Source organism: Miscanthus floridulus, chromosome 5 (assembly GCF_019320115.1).
Source record: "Miscanthus floridulus cultivar M001 chromosome 5, ASM1932011v1, whole genome shotgun sequence".
NCBI lineage: Eukaryota > Viridiplantae > Streptophyta > Magnoliopsida > Poales > Poaceae > Miscanthus > Miscanthus floridulus.
This window is the reverse complement of record NC_089584.1, coordinates 111,928,612-111,954,622: the sequence shown is the minus strand read 5'-3', so window position 1 is coordinate 111,954,622 and position 26,011 is coordinate 111,928,612. Positions and strand designations below refer to the sequence as shown.

The following is a 26,011-nucleotide window of genomic DNA, read 5'->3' as shown; positions in this document are numbered from 1 at the left end:
TAATGCACTTGTTAGCTCATGTTGACGCTGAAAATGAGATGAAATGCAAAGTCAAGGGCATGAAACAATCTGTAGATTCTACTTGTGTTGTGATCCCAACAATGTTGCTCTAGATGTCAGAGGAACAATTGCTTCGTCCTGTCCACGCTAATAATAATAATCAATCAAATCCAGACCGATAATACAGCAACGATCACCTACGCTACGACTACGTGCACCCTGTCCACGCCACGGCTCACCGCGCATCCGATTTGGGCCCCCCTCGTCCACGCATCGAACCAAACCAATTTTCTCCCTCCTTCCCTCCTGCGGCTCCTGCCCACAGAACCCGAGTAATTAAAACCCCAGGCCCAGACACGCAGACGCATTCGCACGAAAGAAAGCGAGGCTGCGAGGAAGAAAAGAAAAGCAGGAGGGTCGTGACAGGACGGGGGAGAGAGAGAGGCCTCCACTCACCCACGGCCGGGAAAGCACTGAGCTCCCCCGCGGCCCGCCGCGAGGAACGCGTGACCTCGCCGCGCGGTTGCGGCTGCGGCTGCGGCTGGGCGGGCGGCGCACTCAGGATCTGCTAGCTAGGGTTCCCCGCCGCCGGGGTCCCTCTGGCCATGGCGAGCCCGCGGTCGGCCGGCGGCGCCGTCGCGGGGGACGAGGCGATCTGGAGGAAGCTTCGCGAGGCCGGGTTCGACGAGGACGCCGTCAGGCGGCGGGACAAGGCGGCGCTCATCGGCTACATCTCGCGGCTCGAGTCAGAGGTAGTCTCCTCGCGGTGGACGCGCTGTGTTTCTTGGTTACCTAGCCTAGTACTTCTACTAGTCCGGTTCTTTCGAAGGGAGGCGAGTAGGGTTGCCCTGTCAAGAATCTGGGAAAACAATGGCGAGATTATGTCGTCGGGGGGAGGGGAGGGAAAATTGATTTTGGCGTTTCTTTCTCGTTGCCCTGTTTTTTCCCCATTTGTTGGGTACGACGATGAGTGCTGTGCCAGATGAGTTGCCCAAGAGTGAAAGAAGCACGTATTTTCAATTAGCTGTTGGTATTCCTGTATTCGAAACGATTCTTCTATGGCTCTTGCAGTTTGAGTCACAGGGTTGTAGTTGCTCAAGTTCTGCTGTTTTCCTTCGTGTTTCCCTGGTTTTCTTTTTGGTATAGGCTGCGATGATTCGCGTTTTCAACTGCTGTAGCTGCGGCAGCTAGCTCGCCATGCAGTTATTTTTTCTAGCATATCACAACTGCATTTTTTACGAACTATTTTTGGAGTGATTTTCTTTTACTTCCAAGGCTGCCGCAGAAGCTGGATCCATCAGTTCCTACTAATCCTATGCGGAGGCCTCATTTTTCTGTAGCTCAACAATTTGGCTATGTGCATTGCCTGATGAGTTGTTTAAAATAATGACTTGCCACAGTTATTGTGTTAACACATGAATTTATTTAATGATTTCTGGTTTCAGTTACTTAACATTCTTTACATATTAACTGAGAAAATGACGTTGTCTTCCCATTGATAATGTGATGTGTTCCTTTCCATGGCCGGGTGGTGGAAAAAATTGTCTTGTTATGCACTATATTGTTTAACTGGTTGCTTCTGCTTATCTTTTTAGGCAGCTTTAAACTTTGCTTGCTTTTTAATCTCTCGAAAGATAGACAACTTGTGTTTTGCCATTAGTTGTTCGATTTTTTAATTCAATGCTAATCTTTTTTCTGCAGATTTATGATTACCAGCACAATCTTGGGCTTATTTTATTGGAGCGGAAGGAGTTGACGTCCAAATATGAACAGCTTAAAGCTTCTTCTGAAGCCACTGAGATCATGCTCAAGCGAGAACGAGCGTCCCAGCAGTCTGCTTTAGCTGAAACAAGAAAGAGGGAAGAAAACCTCAAAAGAAATCTAGCCATTCAGAAGGAGTGCATATCAAATGTAAGATTCCATTCCAATTAATCACCGAGATGTCATAGACCTGAAAGATGATGTTCTCCCTTGGTTTGTCAAAATATGCACTGAAAGCTGATGTCATAAACCTGAAAAATGATGTTTTCCATTGGTTTGTCAAATTATACACCGAATGCTAAGCTTGTTATATTTTTTTAATCAGATGTCTCTGAAGCGAAGCTTGTTGTGGTTTTGGTGCATGATAACATAGTGACATTGATATATCAACTTTTTCATGTAAAAGTGTAGTGAGGCAGTGAAGTCTGGGAGATCTAAAACAAGAACGTCTGATAGTAAAGTCCCTTGTTCCACTAGTATCTTAGTTTTGTGTGCAACTAAAACTTCTGTTTCTTGCTGGACATGAGTATAGGCTCATTTTGAAAAATCATGTAGGCAATATTTGTTGTATGAATTTTTTTAGGATTCTAGCAAAAGGTTACTCCTGATTTGTCTTGGTATTTGATTTCTCTCAGTTAGAATTGCATGGGACTTTCAAATTAAACTCTGGTACTGACATCGTGTTTTCAATGTAGCTTGAAAAGGCACTTCATGATATGCGTGGGGAAACAGCTGAAGTAAAAGTTTCATATGAAGCAAAACTGGCTGAAGCCCTTCAAATGATAGAGAAGGCACAGAAAAAGTTTGATGAAGCAGAAGAGAAACTTCTCACAGCAAAATCTTTAGAAGCAGAGTGCATTCGAACTCGCAATACCTCTCTTAGAAGTCTGCAAGACATTGAAGATCGTGAAGATCAGCTAAGAAGATACCGATCTTCTTTAGAACTTGAGTATGTACTCAACTTTCTTGTGGAATTATGTTGGATTTCGTAGTTTATTTGAGTTCATTATCAATTGCGCATGTCTTACCGATTTAGTAATTTGTGAATTGTGCAGTCAGATCTTTTGTTCAGAATGATGATTTTATCTGTGGAAATATCTTCCGTATGATTTATCTAAATCAACATGTTATTGCAGGAATGCATCGAAAGAGAAAGAGATTAACCTCCTGAGGAAATCGTTGGATGATACCAAAAAAATTTTGCATGAAAAGGAGCAATCTTTACTGAAAGAACAACTACTTCTTAATCAGAGGGATGACAACATCCTTGAGAGACTTGGATACATAACTCGCTCAGAGAAAAGGTTGGAGGACGAAAAGTTCAATCTCGAAGATGAAAGAAAGGTTCTTTTGGAAGAGAAAAATAAGCTGGATCTGAACATGCAGGCAATTATTTCTAGGGAGGAGGTATGTGTTGTTTCACTTTATTCTTTTGTTAGCTAGCAGAATTCTGTTGTGAAGCTTATGATAGAAGTTTGTTTCACTCTTTTATTCTTAGCAATACTTTGTTACTGAGATTATGATTTTGACATATAATGCTGTATTGTAGTCTATAATTCAGAAGGAATCCATACTTGACAAACGTGAAAGTGAACTATTGGTTCTCCAAGAGACCATTGCAAGCAAAGAAAGGGTATGGTTTTCGAGTTCTAGTATCATTTGATGCGTGCACAGTTTATCTTGAGTTCATGCTTCTGAATCAGTATGATGTGTGCACAATTTATCTTGAGTTCACACTTCTGAATCGTTAAGATATTTGCTGTAGGCTGAAATAGAAAGGCTGCGTCAAGAGCAAGAAGTTGCCTTGGTGAGGAGAAGGCAGGAATTTGACACTGAGATGGAAATTAAGCTTGCTTCTTTTGAGGAAGAGATTGATGCGAGGAAAGCCTTGCTGGATCAGAGGGAAACTGCCATCAATGAGCAGGAGGATGCAGTGGCACAAAGGGAACAAAATCTCAACCTTAGGCTTGCTGAGTTAGCGAACAAGGAAGAATCTTTGGTGAAGAAATCAGACGAGTTAAGGGAGGAAGAGAAAAGGCTCTCCTCTGAGAGAGAGACGCTGCACATGGAACTGCAAAAAGAAAAAGAGGAAATTCGGAACATGAAATTGGATTTAGAGAAGGAAAAATCTTTCTTTGAGGAGGAGAAGCGTGAAGCAATTGAAGCTCAGGAGAATCTAGCAATAACCCAAAATGAACGAGAAGATTTACAAAGTTTGCAGGTGAAACTTAAAGATGAAATTGACAGTCTAAGAGCCCAAAAAGTTGACCTAATGGTTGATGCAGAAAGGCTATTAGCAGAAAAAGAAAGGTTTGAGATTGAATGGGAGTTGATCGATGAGAAGAAGGAGGAACTACAAAAGGAGGCAGCCAGGATTGCTGAAGAACGAAGAGTAATGGATGAGCATCTCAAGAACGAACTTGATATTATCAAACAAGAGAAGGAAAATCTCCGTGTTCAGTTCAAAAGTAGTGCAGAATCTCTTGCTCGTAAACATGATGAATTCATGAATAAGATGCAGCAAGAGCGTGCTAGTTGGCTAAGCAGGATACAACAAGAAAGAGAAGATCTGAAGAAAGACATTGATATCCAGAGAATAGAGTTACTGAATTCTGCAAAGGCAAGGCAAATGGAAATAGATTCATATTTAAGGGAAAAAGAAGAGGAGTTTGAGCAGAAAAAATCCAAGGAACTTGAGTACATCAATTCTGAAAAGGAAACTATCAGCTCAAAACTAGAACACGTCAGGCTTGAATTGCAAAATCTTGAGGAAGAGAGGAAAGGAGCTATGCTGGAGCGAGAGAGGAGAGAGCAAGAGCTGACTGAAATAAAGAACACTATAGACGCGCTTAATGAGCAACGCGAGAAGTTGCAAGAGCAAAGAAATCTGCTTCATTCAGACCGAGAATCAATTACACTGCAAATCCAGCAGCTAAATGAGTTAGAAGAGCTGAAGATTGAATCTGAGAACAAGCAACTGTCTTTGAGACAGTGTGGGAAATCAAAACATGTTGGTGTGGAAAACCTGAAAGAGAATGGTAACCTGTCTCCTGATGAGGATCAAAATGCTAGTACAAAACAAACTAGTGTAAAGAAATTGGAAGTGTCCCCTTCAGTCTCCACACCAATTTCTTGGGTCAGAAAATGTGCTCAGGTGTTTATATTCAAACGCTCTCTAGAGAAGAGTGCTGATCCCCACAATGATAGATTGGTACCTGCAAAGTTGGCCGATGTCATTGACTCTAGCTTAGCTGCTGCCTATTCAGATGGATTATTTGCTCATCAGCTGGAAAATGGTGCTGGGAAAGTACCACAAACTGTCGATGGCCTGAAAGTTGGGAAAAAGAGGCTTCATAATGCACTCTCTCATGGTGACTCTGAAATTTTACAGCCAAAACGAAAGCAGCAAAGGAGCACTACTCAGACTTTGAGAGTGATTGGAGGAGAAATTGATTCCAACTGGTATCCTTCCTTTTTTTTATTACTGAACTGTTTCAATTTATGATAAAAATTTAGTTTTTTCTTACTATGTATCGTCGTGTCTAATGCCAGCAGTCCATCAGTTCTAGAAGAAAAATGTTCAAAGAATGAACATGACGCAGTCCCAGTTGGTTTATGTGAGAAGGGACCGCATAATCCCCAAGCAGGCGAACTGGCTTCATCTGATGATGTACTCTTAGTAAATGGGAAATCAGATGCTTCCCAGCATTCAGAGGATATTTCAGTGGTAGCTACTCAATGCTCATTATATATTCCTGGTTAATGTTTTCCACCTTGTTTTGTGAACGAGTAATGTTAGTGCAATAATAGCATTGTGGCGTATCCCCCCTTATTTAGTATTTGCATCTGTACATACGAGGACAGGTTTGTTTTACTAGAAGGAATTCATCTAACTTTCCGTGAACAGATTAATCAGAACATTGTTATTAATCGTAGATATTGCTTGAACTTATGGCATCCCATGTTCGGAAAATTGTACATTGTGATTATATAAATTTGGAGGCACCAGTAAAAACCCATGTTTGTGTTTACTGTTAAACTATGCAATATGGAGTTGCTAATTTTCTTAGTGGAATTTGTGTGAAATGAAGTTGTCTGAGCTACCATTATGTTATTGAGCATATTTTTTAGAAGTTATATGCATGATTAGTCATACATGGATTCTCTTCGGTAGCATTTATCTAACTGTTTTGCTATTTTTTGCCTTGACAGTCTGCAGCTGAGCCATCAAACGGACATGGTGTTGTGGACTCCGAGGACAAGGACGAACCAGATGAGGATTCTGATGATGAAGGCGAGGAGCAAGAGAAGACGTCATCAGCAAAGAAGATTTGGCGTTTTCTCATCACATGATTATCTTCGTCGTATGATAAATAACACGGCTAACTGTAGGCTGACAGTTATCTGTCCTATGATGATATGTGGTATTGTGAGCAGCGGCCCCTTTGGCATTCAAAGCTCTACTAGTTCCATTGGCTTTGTCATGCCTTACCTTCTGGTTTGTAGAGGAAGGCACTGGTTTGGTTGTGTGCTTTAGGTGTTGTGAGCAGCGTGGTGGTTTTGGAAGGCGCTGTGGACTGGCCCCTGCCCCCGTATGTTTCTTTTTTCTGTTTTCTTGCCCCCAGGAAAACATGTAAAGTGGTTGACAGTTTCCAGGTTGGTGTAAAAATGATGGGTCGTTGCAGACCTGCATGGTTAGTACCATTGTCCAGAAGTGCTAGCGCTCGTCGTAATCTGGCCATGATTTGTGGCTTGCGTATCGGCGGCCTTGTTTGGATGTAATTGAATCCACCTCAATCCATGCGGTGGTATATTGAAATCTCTTATTGGTGCGATGAGCCTTACTTGGCCTACTTGCCTTGTCCCCTTTGGACGCTTCTCCATGTTTTTTTATATTTTAATTCACTTTCTCTTTTTTTTTTGGTAAAAAATGAATATCTGAGTGCAAATCTTGAAAGTGTATACGGTATATACTGTGAGAGAGAGCAGAGGGGATGGAGGGAGTTTGGGGGGAAGGTGTGGAGAGCAAGGCAATAGGAGAAGAAGAACAGGGTTCGGCAGGACAAGTTCTTAGACGAGAAATTTAGAATTCTGTTATAAGACATAAACTACTACTCTCCTCCTCTCTTCTCTCCTTAAGTATTACAGAGGCTCAGCGTCAAGCCACGCGTGCAAACGCCTTAGCTGGACCAGCTGTTGCCGATATACTTCGGGTTGGGCTTCTTGGGCCTTGCTTCCCTGGGCCGGCCTTTATCAGCAGCAACAGTATCCTAGGCAGGTGCGCTGCTGACACCCCCCTCCTTGAGACACTGCTTGACCCCAAACAGTGGCGCGCGGGAACTCCTGGCGCAAAGCTTCATAATCTTCCCAGGTTGCCAAGGTAGTGGGCAGATTGTTCCACTTCACCAGCACTTGTTGGACCTGATTGTTGTCGCGAGGCACCAGCCGAGTTTGGAGAACCTGTTCAGGAGCCAATTGCAAAGCAAAGTCAGAAGGTAAAATCGGAGTGACCTGATGGGAAGCGCCCACGGCTTTCTTGAGCTGAGAGACGTGGAATACAGGATGAACAGATGAATGAGCTGGTAAATCAAGCCTGTAAGCCACCGAGCCGACCCTTTCAGTGATGTGATATGGTCCAAAGAATCTGAAAGCCAATTTTTGGTGAGATCTGGGCGCCAAGAAGCTCTGAACGTATGGCTGGAGCTTCAAATATACCAAGTCACCCACATCGAAACTGCGCTCAGAACGATGCTGATCTGCCTGTTTCTTCATGCGATGCTTAGCGCGATGCAAATGCTGCTGTAAGAGCTGATTCATCCACTGTCGGTCAGAAGACCAAGTGATGACTTCAGAGTTGGAAGCAGACATAGGATCAATCGCTAACATTCGTGGGGAGTAACCATAAAGAGCCTCAAAAGGAGATCGACCAATAGCAGAATGGTGACAAATGTTATACGAGAGCTCAACTCCATTTGGCTGGGCACGCATGAACATAGCAGTGAAGATATGTCTCCAGGCATTGGTTAAGACGTTCTGTTTGACCGTCTGATTGAGGGTGATAAGCCGTGCTGCGACATAATTTGACATCAGCAAGTTTGAAAAGTTCAGTTCAGAAATGACTGGTGAAGATCCTGTCACGATCAGAAATGATGGAGCCTGGCAGACCGCGCAAGCGATAGACCGTCTCAAAGAAGGATTTTGCAACTCCAGCAGCAGAGAATGGATGTCTCAGTGGGATAAAATGCCCGTACTTAATAAGCAAGTCCACCACAACCAAAATGCAATTGTAAGAATGAGACATAGGAAGACCTTCGATGAAGTCCATCGAGATTACCTGCCTAGCAGAATCCGGTACTGGCAACGGTTGGAGAAGCCCAGGTGTATTAGCTCGGTCATATTTGGACTGTTGACAAATACTGCAGGATTGCACAAATTCTTTGACAGCAGTCTTCATACCCTTCCATGCAAAACACTGCTTGAGGCGCATGTGAGTGACAGGCACTCCAGAATGACCCCCATGCGCTGGAATAAAACTCAGCAATCAAACGCTGCTACAGAGTTGGGTCATTGCCTATCCAGGTTTTGTTGCGATAGCGCAAAATGCCAGAATGGAGAGAATACTGAGGAACGGCTGCAGGGTCCAAAGCAAGCTTTGAGAGTACAGTCCACTCGCGCGCGTCGGCAAATTACCTGGTTAAGGCGTAGAAAAAAATATGTTTAATCTTTAGATAGAAATAATATTAGGATTTTAATGTACACGGGTGAAATGGCGCGCAAGAAAGGCAGAGGAAGAGGATAACTCACCAAAACGATGAACTGACTTAGAAGATGCTCTCTACGGATTGAGAAAGTGTTGCCCTTAGATAAGCAGGGGAGCCCAACCTAGAAAATACGGACATATATGTCATAATTGGATCGGAAAATATCATGGAGAAATAAATCTCTTCTGATTTCACTATGTTCTTTTTTTAGGACACATGATAGATCAAAGAATTAACTGGCTGTAAATTTTGTCACAATTTTCTTTTCGGACAGCAAATGCACATTGTCTAATATGTGAAATACGTTGCATCATTTTAGACAGGAAACACCTCTGCAGAACCTAAAATTTACAAATTTCTTGAAAAATAGAAAGGACTGAGAAAGAAGAAGGATGTGAACATATCAATGATCAAGGAACATGATCAGTGTTGTGTCTAGCAGAAATCATTGTCATTCCCAGGATAACATGTAAGAAAGGCAGAGAAAGAGGATAACTCAGCAAAACGATGAACTGAACTTGGAAGGTGTTCTCTACAGGTTTGAGAAAATACTGCCCCTAGATCAGCAAGAGAGCCCAACCTAGAAAATATAGACATATCATAATTGAATCAGAAAATATCATGGAGATCTAAACAGTAAAAAAAAGAATATGAGAAGGCAATCTACCAAGGATAATACCTCTGAATCCACAATAAATAGACAGCCTTTGGCAGCATGGTAAAATGCTAAAGGCGGGTGCAAGAAATTGAGTGACTCAAACTCTTAATCTTCAAAGTTCACGGAAGATCCAATCTGCAAAGTGGAGGAAAATGACAATTCATCATTCTGCATGGATGTAAACCTTGTGGTCATATAAATAAAATCATAAGTCAAGGTAACGGGAAGTTATGCTTGCATAATCTAGAATTATCCCATGGCTGTTGCTAATGATGATCCTATGCTGGTTACTGTCAGAGATAAAAATGGGATCCCCACCTTCATCAACTGATATGCATGGTTCAACACATTGAACTATAGGCTATCACTTTTCCGGTACATATAAGTTTACTTTCACAAAGAACAGAGCATTCATAGGCACACCTATATAGGCAACCAAACCACAACTTTATAAATAGGAAGATGCATAATAGCAATCAAGGAATCGTGATGGTATCATCTGTAGTAAAATGACCACATGTCACAAACATTTGGGAATTGGGACCTGTACATACAATCTATCCGATTAAATAGGAGCAAACTGAAATGCACTGGCTGACAAGGGAAAGCAGCCCAAAGAGGGATTTTTACCTTTGGCGATTCATGAAGCAGCGATAGCCTGCATGAAAATTCCACTTTGTAGCTAAGAGCTTGCATTAGCACCTCAAAAGAAGATGATAAATGCAGTTGACAAAGATAAAATTCAGAATTTGCTATTAACAAACAAAAGATAGCAAAGGGATTTTTACCTTTGGCGGTTTAGGAAGCAGCGATAGTCTGCATGAAAATTCCGCTCTGTAGTTAAGAGCTTGCATTAGCACCTAGAATATGATAAATGCAGTTTCCAAAGATAAAATTCAGAAGTTGTTATTAACAAACAAAAGATAGCAAAGGCTAACTATTTTTATTAAGCAAAGATCTCCCAATCTGGAGAATTAGCAGGAGCTCTCTGCACTAGGTACGCTTTTTTTTAAAGATCTCTCAGTCCATCACCTTTTATTGCACAGACGGTACATCTATGATTGTTGTGCAAATTAATCTAGTAGAAACGAATGGTTTTTAGGCCTCCATAAAGCAACTCTAAATTAAATAATGTCCGTGCTCAACAAAGATGCCTGAACAATCTGATAGAAAAACATAGCAAATGAATATCTAGCATATTGCTTTAGGGAAGATGGGAAGGTAAAACACAGCCTAGAAGCTGCTGAAACACAACTGGAAAATGTTATCATTTGTTTTTAATGTTTCCATTATGGAAAAAGGCAATTACTTCAGTTGTTTTCTCCCATAATCGAGGCTTCTCATGCAAACCATATGCTACAGTTGCTGGAGGAGAAGCGGAAGTTGAGCAATATATTTGCCTGGCCAGATTCCAACGAGAAGTCGAAGCGGAAGTCGAGCAATATATTTGCTTGGTTGGATTCCAACGAGAAGTCGAAAAAGCAGAGTAGAAGCCTGAGAAGTAGGAGAAGCCGCCACCGGTGGAATCTATTTCAAGAGATCTAGGCCCTCAAACGGCAAGATCGGACGGTTGCAGGAATTTCGGGTGACGTGGACACGGCTTTCATCGGCCAAAGCAAACTGGCTTAATGATAGTAGATAGAAGTAGATGTTCTATGCAACCAAATGTCGGCATGAAATTTCGTCCCATACCGAGGGCACACGAGCAAGTCGAAAGGGTCTGTTCGATGGAGCTGGAGATCTGCCTAGCTTCAACGCAGGGATGGTTGATCCTGCGCACTCCTCTCGAGACGTACCAGTCAATTTGACCCTGCAATTGATAAGGAGAGAAAGATAATAAGTAATTTAAGGCAAAATATGCCGGTGTTGCCAGACAGTCCCGAATGTGCGGCTCTAAGAGCCGAAATTGAAGAAAATCGACTAAATAGTCGATCCCAGCATACTCATAAGAATAAATCAGTTAAACCTCATGGGGTTATGTAAGAAAATTCGGTTATCATTCAGGATGAATATCATTATTTAAACAAATATTAGTCAATGACAATAGAATGTCAACAATAATCAGTTTATGCTAAGCCAATGACTGCAAGTAACCGAATCCCTTTTTATATGAAAGAAGCTGCCCATCATCATTTAACCATTTAATAAAGATAAATCTAATAAACATATTAGATCTCATTTATCGCTATGACCAGTGGGGCATGAGGCAGAATCATGCAGGCCGTAGAAACAACAATAAATTCGACGACCCTAATTTATTACTAATATCAGTGGGGTATGAGGCAGAATTATACAGGCCGTAATACAATAATAAGATCATGGGGCTAACATATATTTCAACCTATCTCTACTTCAATGGTCTTGTCACGTAAACTTCATATGTGAAAGCACTCAATATCGGCTAAATAGCCGATTCAGGCATAGCGCACAGTTAAGGTCATACCTTATCAGGAATAGATCTACCAAATAGCGATCCCCACTCCATGGTGCTAACAGTGGGGTGTGAGGCAGAACCACACAGACCATGATAACAGGCTATGGAATGGTTTTCGTTAGCCAATAAATCTATTCAAGACCAGACATGCCTTAACCGCACACTATGTACGATCAAGATTGACATAAAACAGCCGATAAAACATAATTCATCGTTTAAGATGTAGATTAGATCCATTAAGATTAGCAAACGATGGGTTAAACAGGATATAAGACCAATCTAGATCAATCCCAATCGGGCGAAGTGATATTGCTGTAATTAAATAGATAATGAAAGTAATAAACAATATCGGTAACTTAATGAATGTATCCGAAGGACGCCACCCTGAGATAGAGTCGATAACTTGACCTTAATCTAGTTCGAGCAGTGGAGGTCGACCAGATCGATGCAGCCATACTTGAACTAAACAAGAGTCAATAACTAGCTTATGCCAGAGTTACAGTGGAGGTCGACCGTATCGATGCAGCCGTATGAATAGAAGTATAAGCCATGATAGTTCTTACAGACAAGCTGGAGGTTGGCCAAACCGATGCAGCCCTGCTCGCTGAAGAACTCGCCGAGATCTACTCTACTCCTACCCCTAAGGGGTGGCCGAAGCTAAAAAAAGTAAGTAACTTGTATTTGATTGATTGTGTGTCCTCTTACAATAGCCGGGGTCTAATATTTATACCCGGAGCCTAAACATGAATCCTACTCGAGCATGACTTGTTATAATCTTTGGCATAGAAGAAAACATTTCTAATTTAAGATAACTTGGACTCTAATTTTTCTCTTTTTGTAGAGTCCAACATGTTTTTCTAGCGCTGATCGTAGCTTTTGTCGTTATCTGCTGATGCTATATGAAGAAAGCCGATTCTAGTGTTGCATTAGAATCAGCTGATAACAACCTTCACGCAATTGATTCCTTGATGACATGATCTTAGGAGCTTCTGAGTCTCTATAATTCTTCTTCTAAATTTTGGTGTAAACACATGCCCCCCAATTTTGGGATAAAAGTAATTTTATTTTAAAATTATCACGTATGTACCCCTGATAGGTCCGTAGTCATAGGTAGAGAATCTAGATTTGGGGTCTACTATTTGTCACCGTCTATGTCAGCTCATGAGCCCATGCTTCAAAACTTTTACGAGAGCATTGTTGCTTCACGGGCACTTGGATTCATCTTTCTAGGCCGGCTATAAAATGTCTATCCAACCTTGGCGAGAGCAACTCAATAATTCAACTATGTTTCTCTTCCATCTACCCCCTCGAGTGCTTTTGACTCCATCGGTCCCTCCATGGTCTATCTTTTTGCTATGAAGATCTTGAGCGATTAGAAGAATTCTTGTGCATAGGGTGATTGTGTCGCTCATATTAGCTCCTTGTCAAGCAAGAGGATCAGCTACTACGGTTAGAAGAATTCTTGTGATATCACCTGAGTCTTCTCTCCATGCTCGCAGAGTTGTTCTAGTGTTTGTAAGGGCTAAAATGTGTGGATACCTTCCCCTTGTTTGCTCCATCAAATGCCCATCAGAAAAGCCACGAGCTTCTTTCCCGTAGTTTCCTAGTCACCGAGAAATCAACTGGGTATCTGTTAGGCAGGCGGCTTTTCCTCTTCTCTAGTATAATTTTATCAACGGGCTGATGTGACTTAGTTTATGATGACCTTTGGCCTTGTGGGGATTCGAGCCCCCTTCAATCCAAAGAAGTCTTGGTGGGTTGATTGCTAGTCAATGTAAATCTTTCGTATCCATCCCAAGATATTTTGTAATTTTGGGGAAGCAATAAGTCCGAATTTGTTATCTCTTCATTATCCGTCCCCTGAATTTCTGGAGTGTCGATCCATTTCAGTATCTAATTTCAATTTCACACCCGGCAAAATCTATCTTCTCGCCTTCCCAGGCTATATATATGGGCCACGACTGTGGATCAAAAAACAACCCGCTTCATCTCAAACCCTCTACTTCTTTAGTGTAGTTCCTACTTTCCAGTAGGTTTGAGATCATGGAGAATAGCAAGAGGTCTGCTGAGGAGGCCCTCAATAGATCTGCATCATCGCTCCAGCGCCTTCATCGCTAAGAGGGTGCAACTTGGGATGCTCCCATCGTTCCGGAGCAGAGTGTCGACTCTGCTCAGCTTTTGGGGTCATCTTTAGCACCAATTCGCCACCAGCACCCCCACTATCCGAGGAGGCAGATCGACAATGACGATCTGCTGGCCTCCATTGATCGAACTGATTAGAATCTTGCTAGCTGCTTCTCCCTTGCAGAATCGGCTCTGGCCATGATTCAAGGCCGATCGCCCCCTAAGGCCAACCCGGTGGGAGAAAGGTTAGCCAGGGCTGAAGCCAGAATCATAGGTGAGACGTCTACCATAATTTTCGGTCTCTTCTTAATTTTGCCCTCAAAATTTCTAATCATTCCTTACTTAAATCTTTTAGATCAACTGCTCAGTTGGAATGCCATCGATCAGCTACGGAGCACGCGGTGGTATTTGTTAATGCCAGGGGCACCGTTCCAGTGGTTCGCTTGCATGACATCCCAAACCATGTCAGGGAGGTCGCTCTTCATGGCGTTCGTCATGGTGCTGCCATGGCGTTGGCTGCTGCACAAGCCCGCTCTGGCCATAATCTTTGGCTTCTTCCCCACAGTTTTCTAGCCACGACGCACCCTAGGGATCATGAGCGCCTGGTTGAGGATTTCTTCAGCACCGCCAACTCTGTTGCTTTCAACACCCAGGCTGATATAGTAAGCAAAGTATTTTCTGGACCATAGCTTGTAATTGGTGATATTTAGCAAACAATTTCCTCATCTTGAGTGATTTTTCTTTGCTTCATACTTCATATTATATGCATCACTTTGTCCGTGTTTGCTTTGCTCCTATAGGTGATACATATCGTACCGGTTTTACCCCTTTGGGTTTATTTTTGCACTAGAGGCGATACCTTTCTGATATCGGCTATTAGAGCTGACGACCGGACAAATCAGTTATTAAGTATTAATCCAAACGCTAGGGTAATATTTCTTTAGATATTTCTCATTGATTGCTTGGCCAAATTCTTTCTCTCCTCTTAACGTTTGCAAAATATAAGTATTACTAGGCGCACAATGTTTGATCCGATAAGGTCATTCCCAATTAGGTGACCATTTACCGAACTTACTATCCTTTGACCCGATCGTCAATTTCACTTTCCAGACCAAATCTCCTTTAGAAAATTGCTTAATCTTGACCCTTTTTATTGTAATATTTTGCAACCCTCAGTTTATTAGCTTCGATATTTTCAAGAGCATACAACCAAAGGCAACTCAAGTCCTCCAAGTCATCTATCATAAGATTCTTGTAGACTTCGGCTGACAAATCATTCTACAATGTAACACACCTCGATCCAGTATAAACTTTCCAAGGAAGAACTACATTATGACCATACACAAGTTCGTAAGGCGATGTTTTAATCGATCCATGACAGACCATCCTATATGCCCATAGTGCCTCATTAAGCATTGAATGCCACTTTCTTGGCTGTTCCTCAATCTTTTTCTTGATTAGCTTAATCATTGTCTGATTGGACGTCTCTGCCTGGCCATTAGCCTGAGCATAGTAAGGAGAAGAATTTAGTAGCTTGATTCCCATACTGGCAGCAAAATCTTCGAACTCTTCTGATGTGAACATTGTCCCTTGATCGGTAGTTATAGTTTGAGGAATCCCAAAATGATACACAATGCCTCGAACATCGGGTGAGGCGGATCCTGCTCCCAGACATCGGGTGAGGTGGAGCCAACCCTCAGTCGTCGGACGAGGTAGAGTCTACCAGTGGTAGAACCGCCTAATCTAACGTCTCCTAGGAGGGCTCGTCTTCCATTAGACACTAAGCACTCAAAGGAGAACACTAAATTACGCTGTCCCATCGGGCACACCCCAAGGGAGAACTTGAAAATCCACATTTTTCCATCAGGATCACAAATGAGAGAATAAAACTTACATCATTCTTAACCATTTCTTACATCACTTTTAATACAACATTATAGTATAATATTTATTGTTATAACAGCAGAATGTAATCATATTATTAGAGTTATGAACAATTTAAATGAACAACGGAATATAAACATGTGAATAGAGTTACAGCGGAAATAAACATCTATTGATGGCATGATGAAGCATTGGTATATGAACTATGATAGCAGATTATATAACTTTCATCTATAAAACATTTAGTGAGAGTTATAAACAAAAACTATGATCACAGCGTAAGGAAATCCTCTCTGAGCCCACTAGGAGAAATCCACACACAAAGGTCAGCTCTAGCCTCCACCTGTCACCTGCAACAAGGGGAATAAAACCCTAAGTACTCAATTGCACTCAGCAAGACTTACCCGATAGGAGGAAAGAAAAGACTCCAAGGATATGTTAGTCTATCTGGCTTGTGGGTTTATTGCATCTGCAAGAAGCATTACTAAATGTGCGTCCTTATATTTGATTTTTATTAATAGTGCATTAGTTCATTCACTAATCATTCTATGTAAGCACATGTACTACTTTTAAGCAGGTGGTAAGCAATCATATTTCCTTTTTCTATCTTTCATCTTTCAGTTTTTACTACGGTGCTAGAGTTAAGACAAGTCGTACTGGAATACCGGCGATTCATGAATCAATGCCCCCAGCTAGTTACTCCAAAAACACATGCCCCGCTTGTTCCCCGGGCACAAGCAGAACCAACCCATTACCCTCCTGTCATGGGGTCTAGGTCCTCATCTAAACTGGGACTCCAAGCCCCCGCCCCTGAGTCCCGGACTCAGTGCGGTGCAAGGACCTCCTAACACAAAAGCCACCATGACAGTCGGCCCAAAAAGAGCCAGAACCCATGACAAGAGAGTAACAAGTCTTTCAAGCGCCCATACCCAAGTATGTGCTCGGGATAATAAGTTTGTGACTTGCCTAGAGTCTTATGCAATGGCCGGTCCTTAACCGACATAGACAAGGAACACAGTGTAACCAAGCTATGCCCTGTTGGCCGTAGGACACAACCTCTTACACCCACTAAAACCCAAACCATATCCCTGCCCGGTCAACATTTTTCCTTTCCACCATTTTATATATATTCTAAGTGATAATAGTACAGTAATATATTTCCTATCTCTCACGAGTGATAGACAATCACTCAACTTCTACCGGAGTCCTATAGCATAGCAATCTATATGATCCTGTCATACTAGTAAGACTCATAGGATAAAGATATATATGCAAGTGGGTTTCAATCAACTCCTTAAAACTTAATGCACAATTATAATTTAAACTATAGAAAAGTAGGGTTATACACCAGGACTTGCCTGGATAAGATATAATCATAAGTTAGTTTTTCATCATGGCAACATGATCTCCCCAAAAGCACCATTTCTCTAGCAACTCCCGATGACTCCACGATCCATTGATGTCCCTATTATGACATGCAATGCGATGCAATACAAAGACGCAATAAATCAACTGTAATCATGACTCGTAAAATATGACTTATGCCTCTCAAACTAATGAGCTAGTTTTAACGACGACCGTACTTAAGCTACGTATCCATATTGTCAAATAAGACGTTATTTTCCAACAATTGTTTTAGTTATACAAACCCAAGTTGTTTCTCTATTTCATTCTATCGATTTAATCTTTATTCGAAACAAGGCATCATTAACTTCTTTAGTAAACTAATTATTCTAGAACTACAACAATTACAATGAGTACCTAATATTGCTAGGAACCTACTGTAGATATTTCAGATCCAACACTATTACCAATTTACCATAACAATTCCCACAAGTTTACATTTTGATAATATTAAGCATTGTAAATCAATTAGAGCAACCTTGGAAACATCTTAAAACTTGGTGAACATATTATACTAACAAGTAGATCCTGATTTTAGAAACCTAATAAAATTAGTTTCACAATTTTGGAACAACTACATAGATTTATATTGATTTTACAAATTTGCCTTATAAGCTAAATTAGAAATTGGTTTAGAAAAATAAAGGGGCCAGCGACCACCTACTCGGCCCAGTGGTCCAAGGTAGGGCTCCGCGCACACGCGGCCCAGGCATGGTGGCCATCCCAGCAGCGCGGCTCAGCCCACGGCGTGTGCTGGTGCGAGCGGCCCAGCTAGCCAGCCCACGTGGCCAAGGCAGCCCAGACAGGGTGACAACAGCCAGCCCAGCATGGCCTACCCAAACCGGCCTGTGGTTATGCAAAAATGTCCCTACGTTTACCTCTATTCAACTCGAGATCCATAGGCACTATTTAAAGGAGTCACGTATTTTACGCATAGAACCCTGAACAAAATTTATGCTTCGATTCGTACCCTTCTCTTCATCTTCTACATATAGAGGAGCAGAGGAGCACCGGCCGGTGGTCAATCCCGGCCAGGGAGGGCATGGCGATGGTGGAAAAGGTCACCGGTGAGGGGCACAAAAGCCCGCACGACCACGGGATGGCCACGGTAAGAACCGAGCTGGTCCCCAGCAGCCCACCCGTGCGAGCCGAAGTGGTGGGCACGGTGGTTGCGGCGGCAACGGTGTTGTGAGGCACAGTAGGACTGAGGAAGGAGTGCAAAAGGGGCACAAACCACGGCTAGGCTTGATGGCCCAGCATAGAGGTGAAGCACCATGGGTCCATGTGGCTCGAGCGCGCAGCACGCACGGTGGTAGGTGTAGCCATATCGTGATTGGAGGTGGCGCTACGGGGCAACGAGCAAGGAGTGGGAAGCACCAATGGTGTGTGGCAGCAGCGTGGGCTCAGGAGCATGAAAGGCAGCACATTGGCCGAAAGGGTGGCTTGCTAGCAGGCTTGGAGATGGCAAGGCGCCTAGTGCGGGGAGGGGCCGGTGCCGACAACTCGTATGCGTGTGCGTGGCATGGGGTAGCGTGGTCGGCAAGGCAAGCTAGGAGGGAGAGCAACACAGGAGCGCAAGAGGAAGGGTGAGGAGCTAGGCATGGGCTCGGGCGCGCCTGCACACGCGTTGGTCAGGTAGCGGCATTGGCGGCTGGCCATGGTGGGCGCTCGCGCAAGGCAGCAGCAACTTAGCCTTTGGCTTAAGATGCATGAGGGCAGGGCATGGGCTACTGGGGTAGGTGGCACGTGGGGCGTTGGCGTGCGGTGGTGGGGCAGCAACGTCCTAGCGTAGGAGACCAGCAGAGAAACAGAGAGCGGGGAGGGTGAGCAGGAGCCCGAACGGCTCCCCTCGGTAGTAGAGAAGAAAGAGGGGGAAGATAGGACTGACTTGGCCTGACCCTGCCATGGTGCGATGTGACTAAGAAAGATAGCAGGGGCAGGCAAAGACAAGGCCGCGACCACAAAAATAGAAAAAGGAGGAAAACAAGAGGGTTTGGCCCACTTTTATTAATGCAGGAGCAGCGTGGCACAACAAGGATGAGACAAATAGTGAGGGAGGGGGAAAAGCAGTGTGCGGCTCGGCAATTATAGGCAGAGGCAATCAGGGTAGAGAGAGAAGCAAAAGCAAAGACCGGGAAGTATGGATGCAGATGGATGAGGAGACTTTGCACTGCCGCGCCATGACGGAAGATGAGACGATGCATAGTTGCAATGCTAGGCAAGTACGCTGCATGCCAGGAAAATAAATGAAGCTGTTGCGCTCTCTCTCTCTCTCGTCAGTTCATGCTTTCCCACCAATCACTTGAATTTATGAAGCGGCCAGATGGGCAGCTATCGCGAGTACATTACCAATCAGCATAGGGACTGAAATGAGTCTATACGTAAAAACATAAACGCGTCACTAGACCAAAGCTTTTTAACTGAGCGTGCTTATCAAGATAAACACGTGAGTATACATATATATATACCTATAGATATTTCTATCGGTTTACTAATTTAGACAATTAGCAGCATCTAGGCACTAGGAGATTTTAGCAAAGCTCAAATTTAAATTAGATTCAAAAGCTATATATATATATCATTCTATTTATTATTGGATTTTATTTATAAAAGTTGCTTTTCATGCTTAATCTAATAGAACAAATCGTTCGCTATCTATTGGCTAGAATTGTTGTTCGACATTCCTAAATATCTTTATGCATTGAGTGATTTAAGTTGGGCATTGATTCGAGTCCACAAAACTAAGTCTCACAGGATTCACTTATTACATCAAGTATGCTTTAAATAAAAAATCCGAGAAACTTGTTTTGAAAATTGTTCTTAGGCCTAAATTGTGGTGCTAAACGAGCTCGTAACACCAGGGGTGTTACACTACCCCTAGACATCAGACAAGGCAGAACCAGTCCTCGGATGTCGGGCGAGGTGGAGTCTTCCCGTAGACATTGGGTGAGGTAGAGCCAGCCCTTGAACATTGGGCGAGGCGGAGCCTGCTCCTAGACATTAAGCGAGGTGGAGTCTGTCCCCAGACACCAGGCGAGGCAGAACCAGCCCTCGGATGTTGGGCGAGGTGGAGTCTACCCATAGACATTGGGCAAGGCGAATCTAGCCCTCCGACGTCGGGCGAGGTGGAGCCTACCCTTGGATGTCGTGCGAGGCAGAGCCTGCTCCCAGACATCGGGTGAGGTGGAACCAGCCCTTAGGGATCGAGCGAGGTGGAGCCAACCCTCGGTTGTTTGGGCAAGAATTATAGTTCTATTCTTATCTGTTCGGAAGCATCAACGTTTGATGGTTATTAGCTCCTCCTCTTTGGGTACCCTAGCATTAGGTCTCCAATAGTAGCCCCTGAGCCCTCGGGTGATTCAGATAGAATCGCTCGGGGGTGTTTTGACTTGCTAGAGGGTGCACGTGAGCGCACCCGATGGGTGTAGCCCCCGAGCCCTTAGGTGATTCAAATAGAATTGCCCGGGGGTATTTTGATTTGCCAGAGGGTGCGCACGAGCGCACCCATCAGGTTTAGCCCCCGAGCCCTTGGGTGATTTGGATAGAATCGCTCGGGGGGGTTATTCGGACCCTTCGTGGGTATGGTTGTGAGATTTGGTGTTTTGATAACTGGATAGTTTAAAGGGAACCCTGGTATCCCGTTCATGGGGATTCGTACAGGGTCAGCCCGATCGAGACTTTGGTGGCGAATCGAGATTCCCTTGAGGCTCGTGTGCTTGAGTTTTGGCCGCTCGTGGGCCCATCCTTTGTTGGGACGGCCATTGAAACCATTGGGCTAGGCCTCGAACTTATGGGCCTAGGTGGGTCGGAGAAATGCTTTTTTGACCCGTATCCCTTCTGCAGGAAAAGAGTCCTGATCTACCTAGGAAGGTGAAAGGTCTAACATGACTTTGGTGGGAAAGGATAAGGATTGGGGGTGCATATTCTACATGGTGATGTGGTGGCAAATTGTGGTAGGCATAGAGGACCAGGCGGACGGTTGTCTTCCTCGCATCTGTTGCCCCTATAAAACCAAAGGGTTTGCCCCTAGGGTTTTGTACTTTGCCTCATTGCCTTTGCATCTACAACTTCCACCATCAATAGACTGAACCTCCCGTACCCGCATCGCAGCCGCCGTCAAGCTCGCATCCACCCACCCTAATTGTCTAATAGAGTCGTGGTGTAGATCCAATGTCACCCTCCAGCACTTGGAGGGCCTCGTTCGCCATGGCCTTCTTTGCGCATGGACCGCCACCGAGGAGTGGCGGCTGCCCGGCAATGAGGACGCGTCATCATCGTCCGAAGGCTACATTATGTCCTTCGCTCACTTCCACGAGCGGGGATTCACCATCCATGCCCACAAGTTCCTTTGGGGGCTGCTGAATTACTATAATGTGGAGCAGCAGCACCTTACTCCCAATGAGATCCAACACATTACAATGTTTGTCTCCTTGTGTGAGGGGTTCCTAGGGATTAGTCCCCACTTCAACCTATGGTGGCACTTCTTCATCGTCACCCTCCTCAAGAAGTGGGAGAAGAAGCATGAGCTGAGCATGCTAATGGATGTGCCGGCATTCAGCTCCGCAACAACCAAGTAAACAAATACCCGTCGATGTGTCTATCGACATCCAACAAGGGGTGGCATTCGCATTGGTTCTACTTCAAGGATGACACCACCGCCCCCTTGCCAGCGTTCACTGGGCACCTCAATGAAGAGGTCCTAGAATCATGGAGAAAGTGGGGGGTCCAGGATAAAGACAAGAAGAAAAATCTAGGACCATCTCGCCGCCATTTGAATTATGAAGGAGAGGGGCATGAAGGGGTTGGGGATCATTAGTGCCTATCATATGTGGAGGGTGGCATCACAGATGAGTTGCACGCTTCCCCTATACCTGATGGCACCAGGAGCATCCCTCGATGGAGCGCTCTCCCCCTCCGAAGTGGCGCAGCGCATCAAGGAGGTGATGGAGTCCCCGTAGGACAACACCGCTGCTATCCTTGACTTCATGTATCCGGTGCTAGGGCATCCCCCAATGCAGCCAGAACTAGGGTACATTGATTTCATAAGTTCTCTTTCCCCGTGCCTCCTTTCTAATTGAACTCCTGACCCCTTGATGCTGATTGAAAGGATCAAGATGCCCAAGAGGGGGGGGGGTGAATTGGGCTAATTCTAAATTCTCTTGCAATAAACAAATCCTACAGATAGCCCAATTAACCCCTTGTGCCTAGAAAAGTGTTTCTACCAAACTAATGCATAATGAACTCACAACCTATGTTCTAAACTTACTCTAGCAAGCAATTCTATGGATGTAAAACAAGTATTGAATTGCTCAAAGTAAATACTCAAAGTAAGTGCTCAAAGTAAATAGAGAGAGAAAGGAACGCGACGATGTTTTGCCGAGGTATCGGAGAGTCGCCACTCCCCATAGTCCTCGTTGGAGCACCCACACAAGGGTGTAGCTCCCCCTTGATCTACGCAAGGATCAAGTGCTCTCTACGGGTTGATTCTTCGACACTCCGTCACGGCGAATCACCCAAAGCCGCTCACAACTTGAGTTGGGTCACCCACAAGCTCCGCCGGGTGATCACCAAACTCCCAATCACCACCAAGCCATCTAGGTGATGGCGATCACCAAGAGTAACAAGCACGAACTCTCACTTGACCACGCGAAGCCTAATGAGAAGATGGATGCACACTTTGCTACTCTTGATTTGCTAGTGAGGCTACTCTCTTGGATTCTCAAATCACAAACACCTCACCAGGACCTTGCTCTTCTTGGCACTCACAAACGTGTTTCTCAGCTATTGGAATGAGTAAAAGTTACTCCACTCATGAGTGGAGCTTCTATTTATAAGGCAGCCTGAAAAACGAACCGTTATGAGCTTCTGCGGGGTGACCAGATGCTCCGATCATTTTGACCGGATGCTCCGGTCAGTTCATCCCATGCAACAGTTTTCAAGTGATGACCGGACGCTGTCAGGGTCCGGTCAGTAATGACCAGACGCGTCTGGTCACTCTTAGATGCTTACTATACTCGACTAGATGCTAGATACTCAGAGTTCGGTCAGTATTGACCGGACATGTCCGGTCGCACTTTCTCAAGTCTGGACCCTTACTAGAGTCGACCGGACGCTGGCTCTCAGTGTCCAGTCACAATGACCTGCTAGCGTCCGGTCACACCAGACTTGCTCTCCTCAGTCAAATGAACTGACCGGACCCTACGGCCAGCGTCCGGTCGCACCAGAGCCAGCATCCGGTCAGTATTTGACCCTCCATTCACTTCCAACTTTCAAACATATGTGAATGAAGTTTGCTCCAAAGGATCTTAGGCATTCATAGGAGCTACCTAGAGCTAGTTTTAACAAGTGTGCACCACACCTAACTCACTAGACTCAACTAGGTCAAGCTACCCATTCATACCCCCCTTCATAGTACGACCAAAGGAAAAACAAAGTCCTAAACTACTCTAAGTGTCTCTCCAACTTCAATTGACACTTAGAACTAGTTATCCTTAACCTTGTCGTCCATCCTTTGAAAACCAAAATGATTTCCATCGTTGGGGCATAACCAACTCAATTGCCTAATCGATCTCCATTACCATGACCTAACTTAATTGCCTCTGCAAAACACACGTTAGTCATAGTAATCGTGTATTGACATTAATCACCAAAATACAACTAGGGGCCTAGATGCTTTCAATCTCCCCCTTTTTGGTGATTGATGACAATACCACCTCGAGTATGTGAAGGAGTGAGGTTTTTGACGGGCTTGGTTCATATAAGCTTTTGTCGATAAGAACAAAAGAGTTAGTCAAGCTTATATGACCCAAGCCAACACAATGTACTCATAGGATATTAATTAAGCATGAGTACAATTAACAAAGCTCATTTGCTTCGAAGTTTAAACGCGGAAGCAAAAGCAAATGAGCATAACACAAGTGATATGACATTTAAATAATGCAAAGTAGAAAGCACACATGTTATATATCACAGTCATGTAGATAGCACTACCACATATATATAATAGTATGCATAAAAGTAAACACACGAATGCAAAAGTAATAGTGTATCACACAAATAAAACTCCAAATGTATATTATAAGCTAATACTTGATAACTAGCTCCCCCTAAAACTCGCTCCCCCTGAGTCTACATACTCAAACCCTCTTCCCCTTTGGCGTCAAACACCAAAACCTAAGGGTCGGTCAGCGGGGCTACAACGGATGAGTCGGGCGCTGAAGTACGTGGAGCAAGATGGAACTAGGCGCCATCATCATCTGACCCTGAGCTCTGAACTGACTGACCCTCTGAAGCAGGAAGTGTCGCTGAAGCGGTCTAGGTCTGAGCTGGGGCTGGTGCTGCCTATGAAGCTGCTAGTATGTCTGTCACAGTATCTAACGAGGTGATAGACGAGGGGAGCCTCTGAGTGGTCATGATAGCTGGATCTACTATAGATGGACCGGTGGTATGCATATGAGGTGGAGTAGTTATGCCGGTCAACTCGCTGAAGGATGCTCCAAGACTCCTGGAGACTGACGTGTCAGGCATGAATAGTGAGAAAGACTGCTCTGGTGTGAAGCCCGTCTGAAGTGGAGTGAACTATGGGGCTACCACGGGTGAGGCTAACCACTAGGACACCTGTACTAGAGGTGAAGCAAACTGAGCTGGAGGCAGTCCCTGACTCTGGAGCCCACTGGGCTGTACTGCTAGAGTCGTCAAAGTGGTAGTAGGAGGAGCAATCTAGGGCAAAGACTATGGCAGTGGGGCCCCAAGTGCTGTTACTACATGCTGCATGAATCCCATGAGCTGCTGTTGCATAAGTAACTGCTGGTGCTGAAGGAGCTGCTACTACCACTGGAACTCATCCTGACAAGCCTAAAACTGTGTGAAGTTGGCAGCTGTCTCCTATGCCTATCGTGTCTGATCCTGCTGCATATGCTCAAGAATAGCAATGAGAGCGAGGTCTATCTATGGAGCAGGTGGAGCAGAACTGGAGCTACCGGCCTCTGCATCGTGTCTGCGTGGAGGCATCTGAGGAATAGGCTGGTAGTCATCGTCAGAGCTGTCACTGTACTCGCTCACCTCCTGCTGTGCCTCTAGCTCCTCCTCAGTGGCGGCAATCCCTCTAATAATCTCATCCTGCTGAGCTGCGGACTCTGATACGTTGGGACAATGGCTAGGCTGTCTGGGTGCCTGAGGAGTGGTGTGTCTGATCCTCTGTGATAGGTTGTAAGCTGGGAACTCTGTGGTGGCACCTGTATACTCATCCATCATACTAGGGGGCTTAGCAAGCACAACTCGGCAGATGAGGAACATGATCCAGTGAGCGTAGGAAAGCTGCCTGCGACCCTTGAATCCCTCAGCTATTGTATCCTCCATCTCTGAAAGCAGGAGATCCCAGATATCAAATACTGTCTGCTGCATTAGGGCATTGAGAAGCCAGAGCTGTAAGTGAGTCAGACCCTCCCTGTATCCCAACCTGGGAAGCAGTGTCCTCCTGATGATGGCCTCTAGCACTCTCGCTGTAGGAGTCAAGTCACTGGGGTTCCTGCTCGACCCCTCACCAAAGGGCCCCTTGAAGCAATGGCACACTAAGTCTGTAGGGGGCACCTGCCCTCCATGAGGATGCCTAGGAGGCACCTGCTGTCCATAGCATACCTTATGCAGCTTGACAGGCTGATCCTATAGCTGTAGTATCTCTCTAGCCCTGCCACTCATCACTCTGTAGTCCTTGCCTCTGAAGGCGAAGTGAATAAATCTATGATGTGGATCGATGTAGAGTGAAGCATAAAACTAATGGACCCAAGATGGTACATATATGCCCATCTGTCCAATCAAATCTGTCAACCCTAGCAGATAGGATAAGTAAGGCCAAATGTGCTCTCCGGCTGCTGTCACAATAGACTCTATGCGGCAGACTCTCTGTGATCTGAATACTACCACACTATTGAGATAAGCATTGTAGAAATCCTCCCGCAGTGGCGTGTAGAAACCCTCAGCTGCTCT

General features: G+C 44.5%; 1 protein-coding gene across 2 annotated transcripts; it reads left to right on the top strand.

Annotated features, from left to right (window-relative positions):
- Positions 1–343: 343 nt before the first annotated feature.
- Positions 344–6,481, top strand: LOC136450487 (nuclear matrix constituent protein 1b-like). Of its 2 annotated transcripts, none has more exons than XM_066450941.1 (8): positions 344–752; positions 1,702–1,911; positions 2,457–2,710; positions 2,898–3,168; positions 3,311–3,394; positions 3,527–5,223; positions 5,317–5,488; positions 5,974–6,481. In XM_066450941.1, exons 1-8 carry the CDS (start codon positions 606–608, stop codon positions 6,112–6,114), a joined length of 2,976 nt encoding a protein of 991 aa, XP_066307038.1. In that variant the 5' UTR covers positions 344–605; the 3' UTR covers positions 6,115–6,481. The 2 variants fall into 2 exon arrangements, with proteins under 2 accessions (XP_066307038.1, XP_066307037.1); XM_066450940.1 differs by having other exon boundaries at positions 5,314–5,488.
- The last annotated feature ends 19,530 nt before the right edge of the window (positions 6,482–26,011 follow it).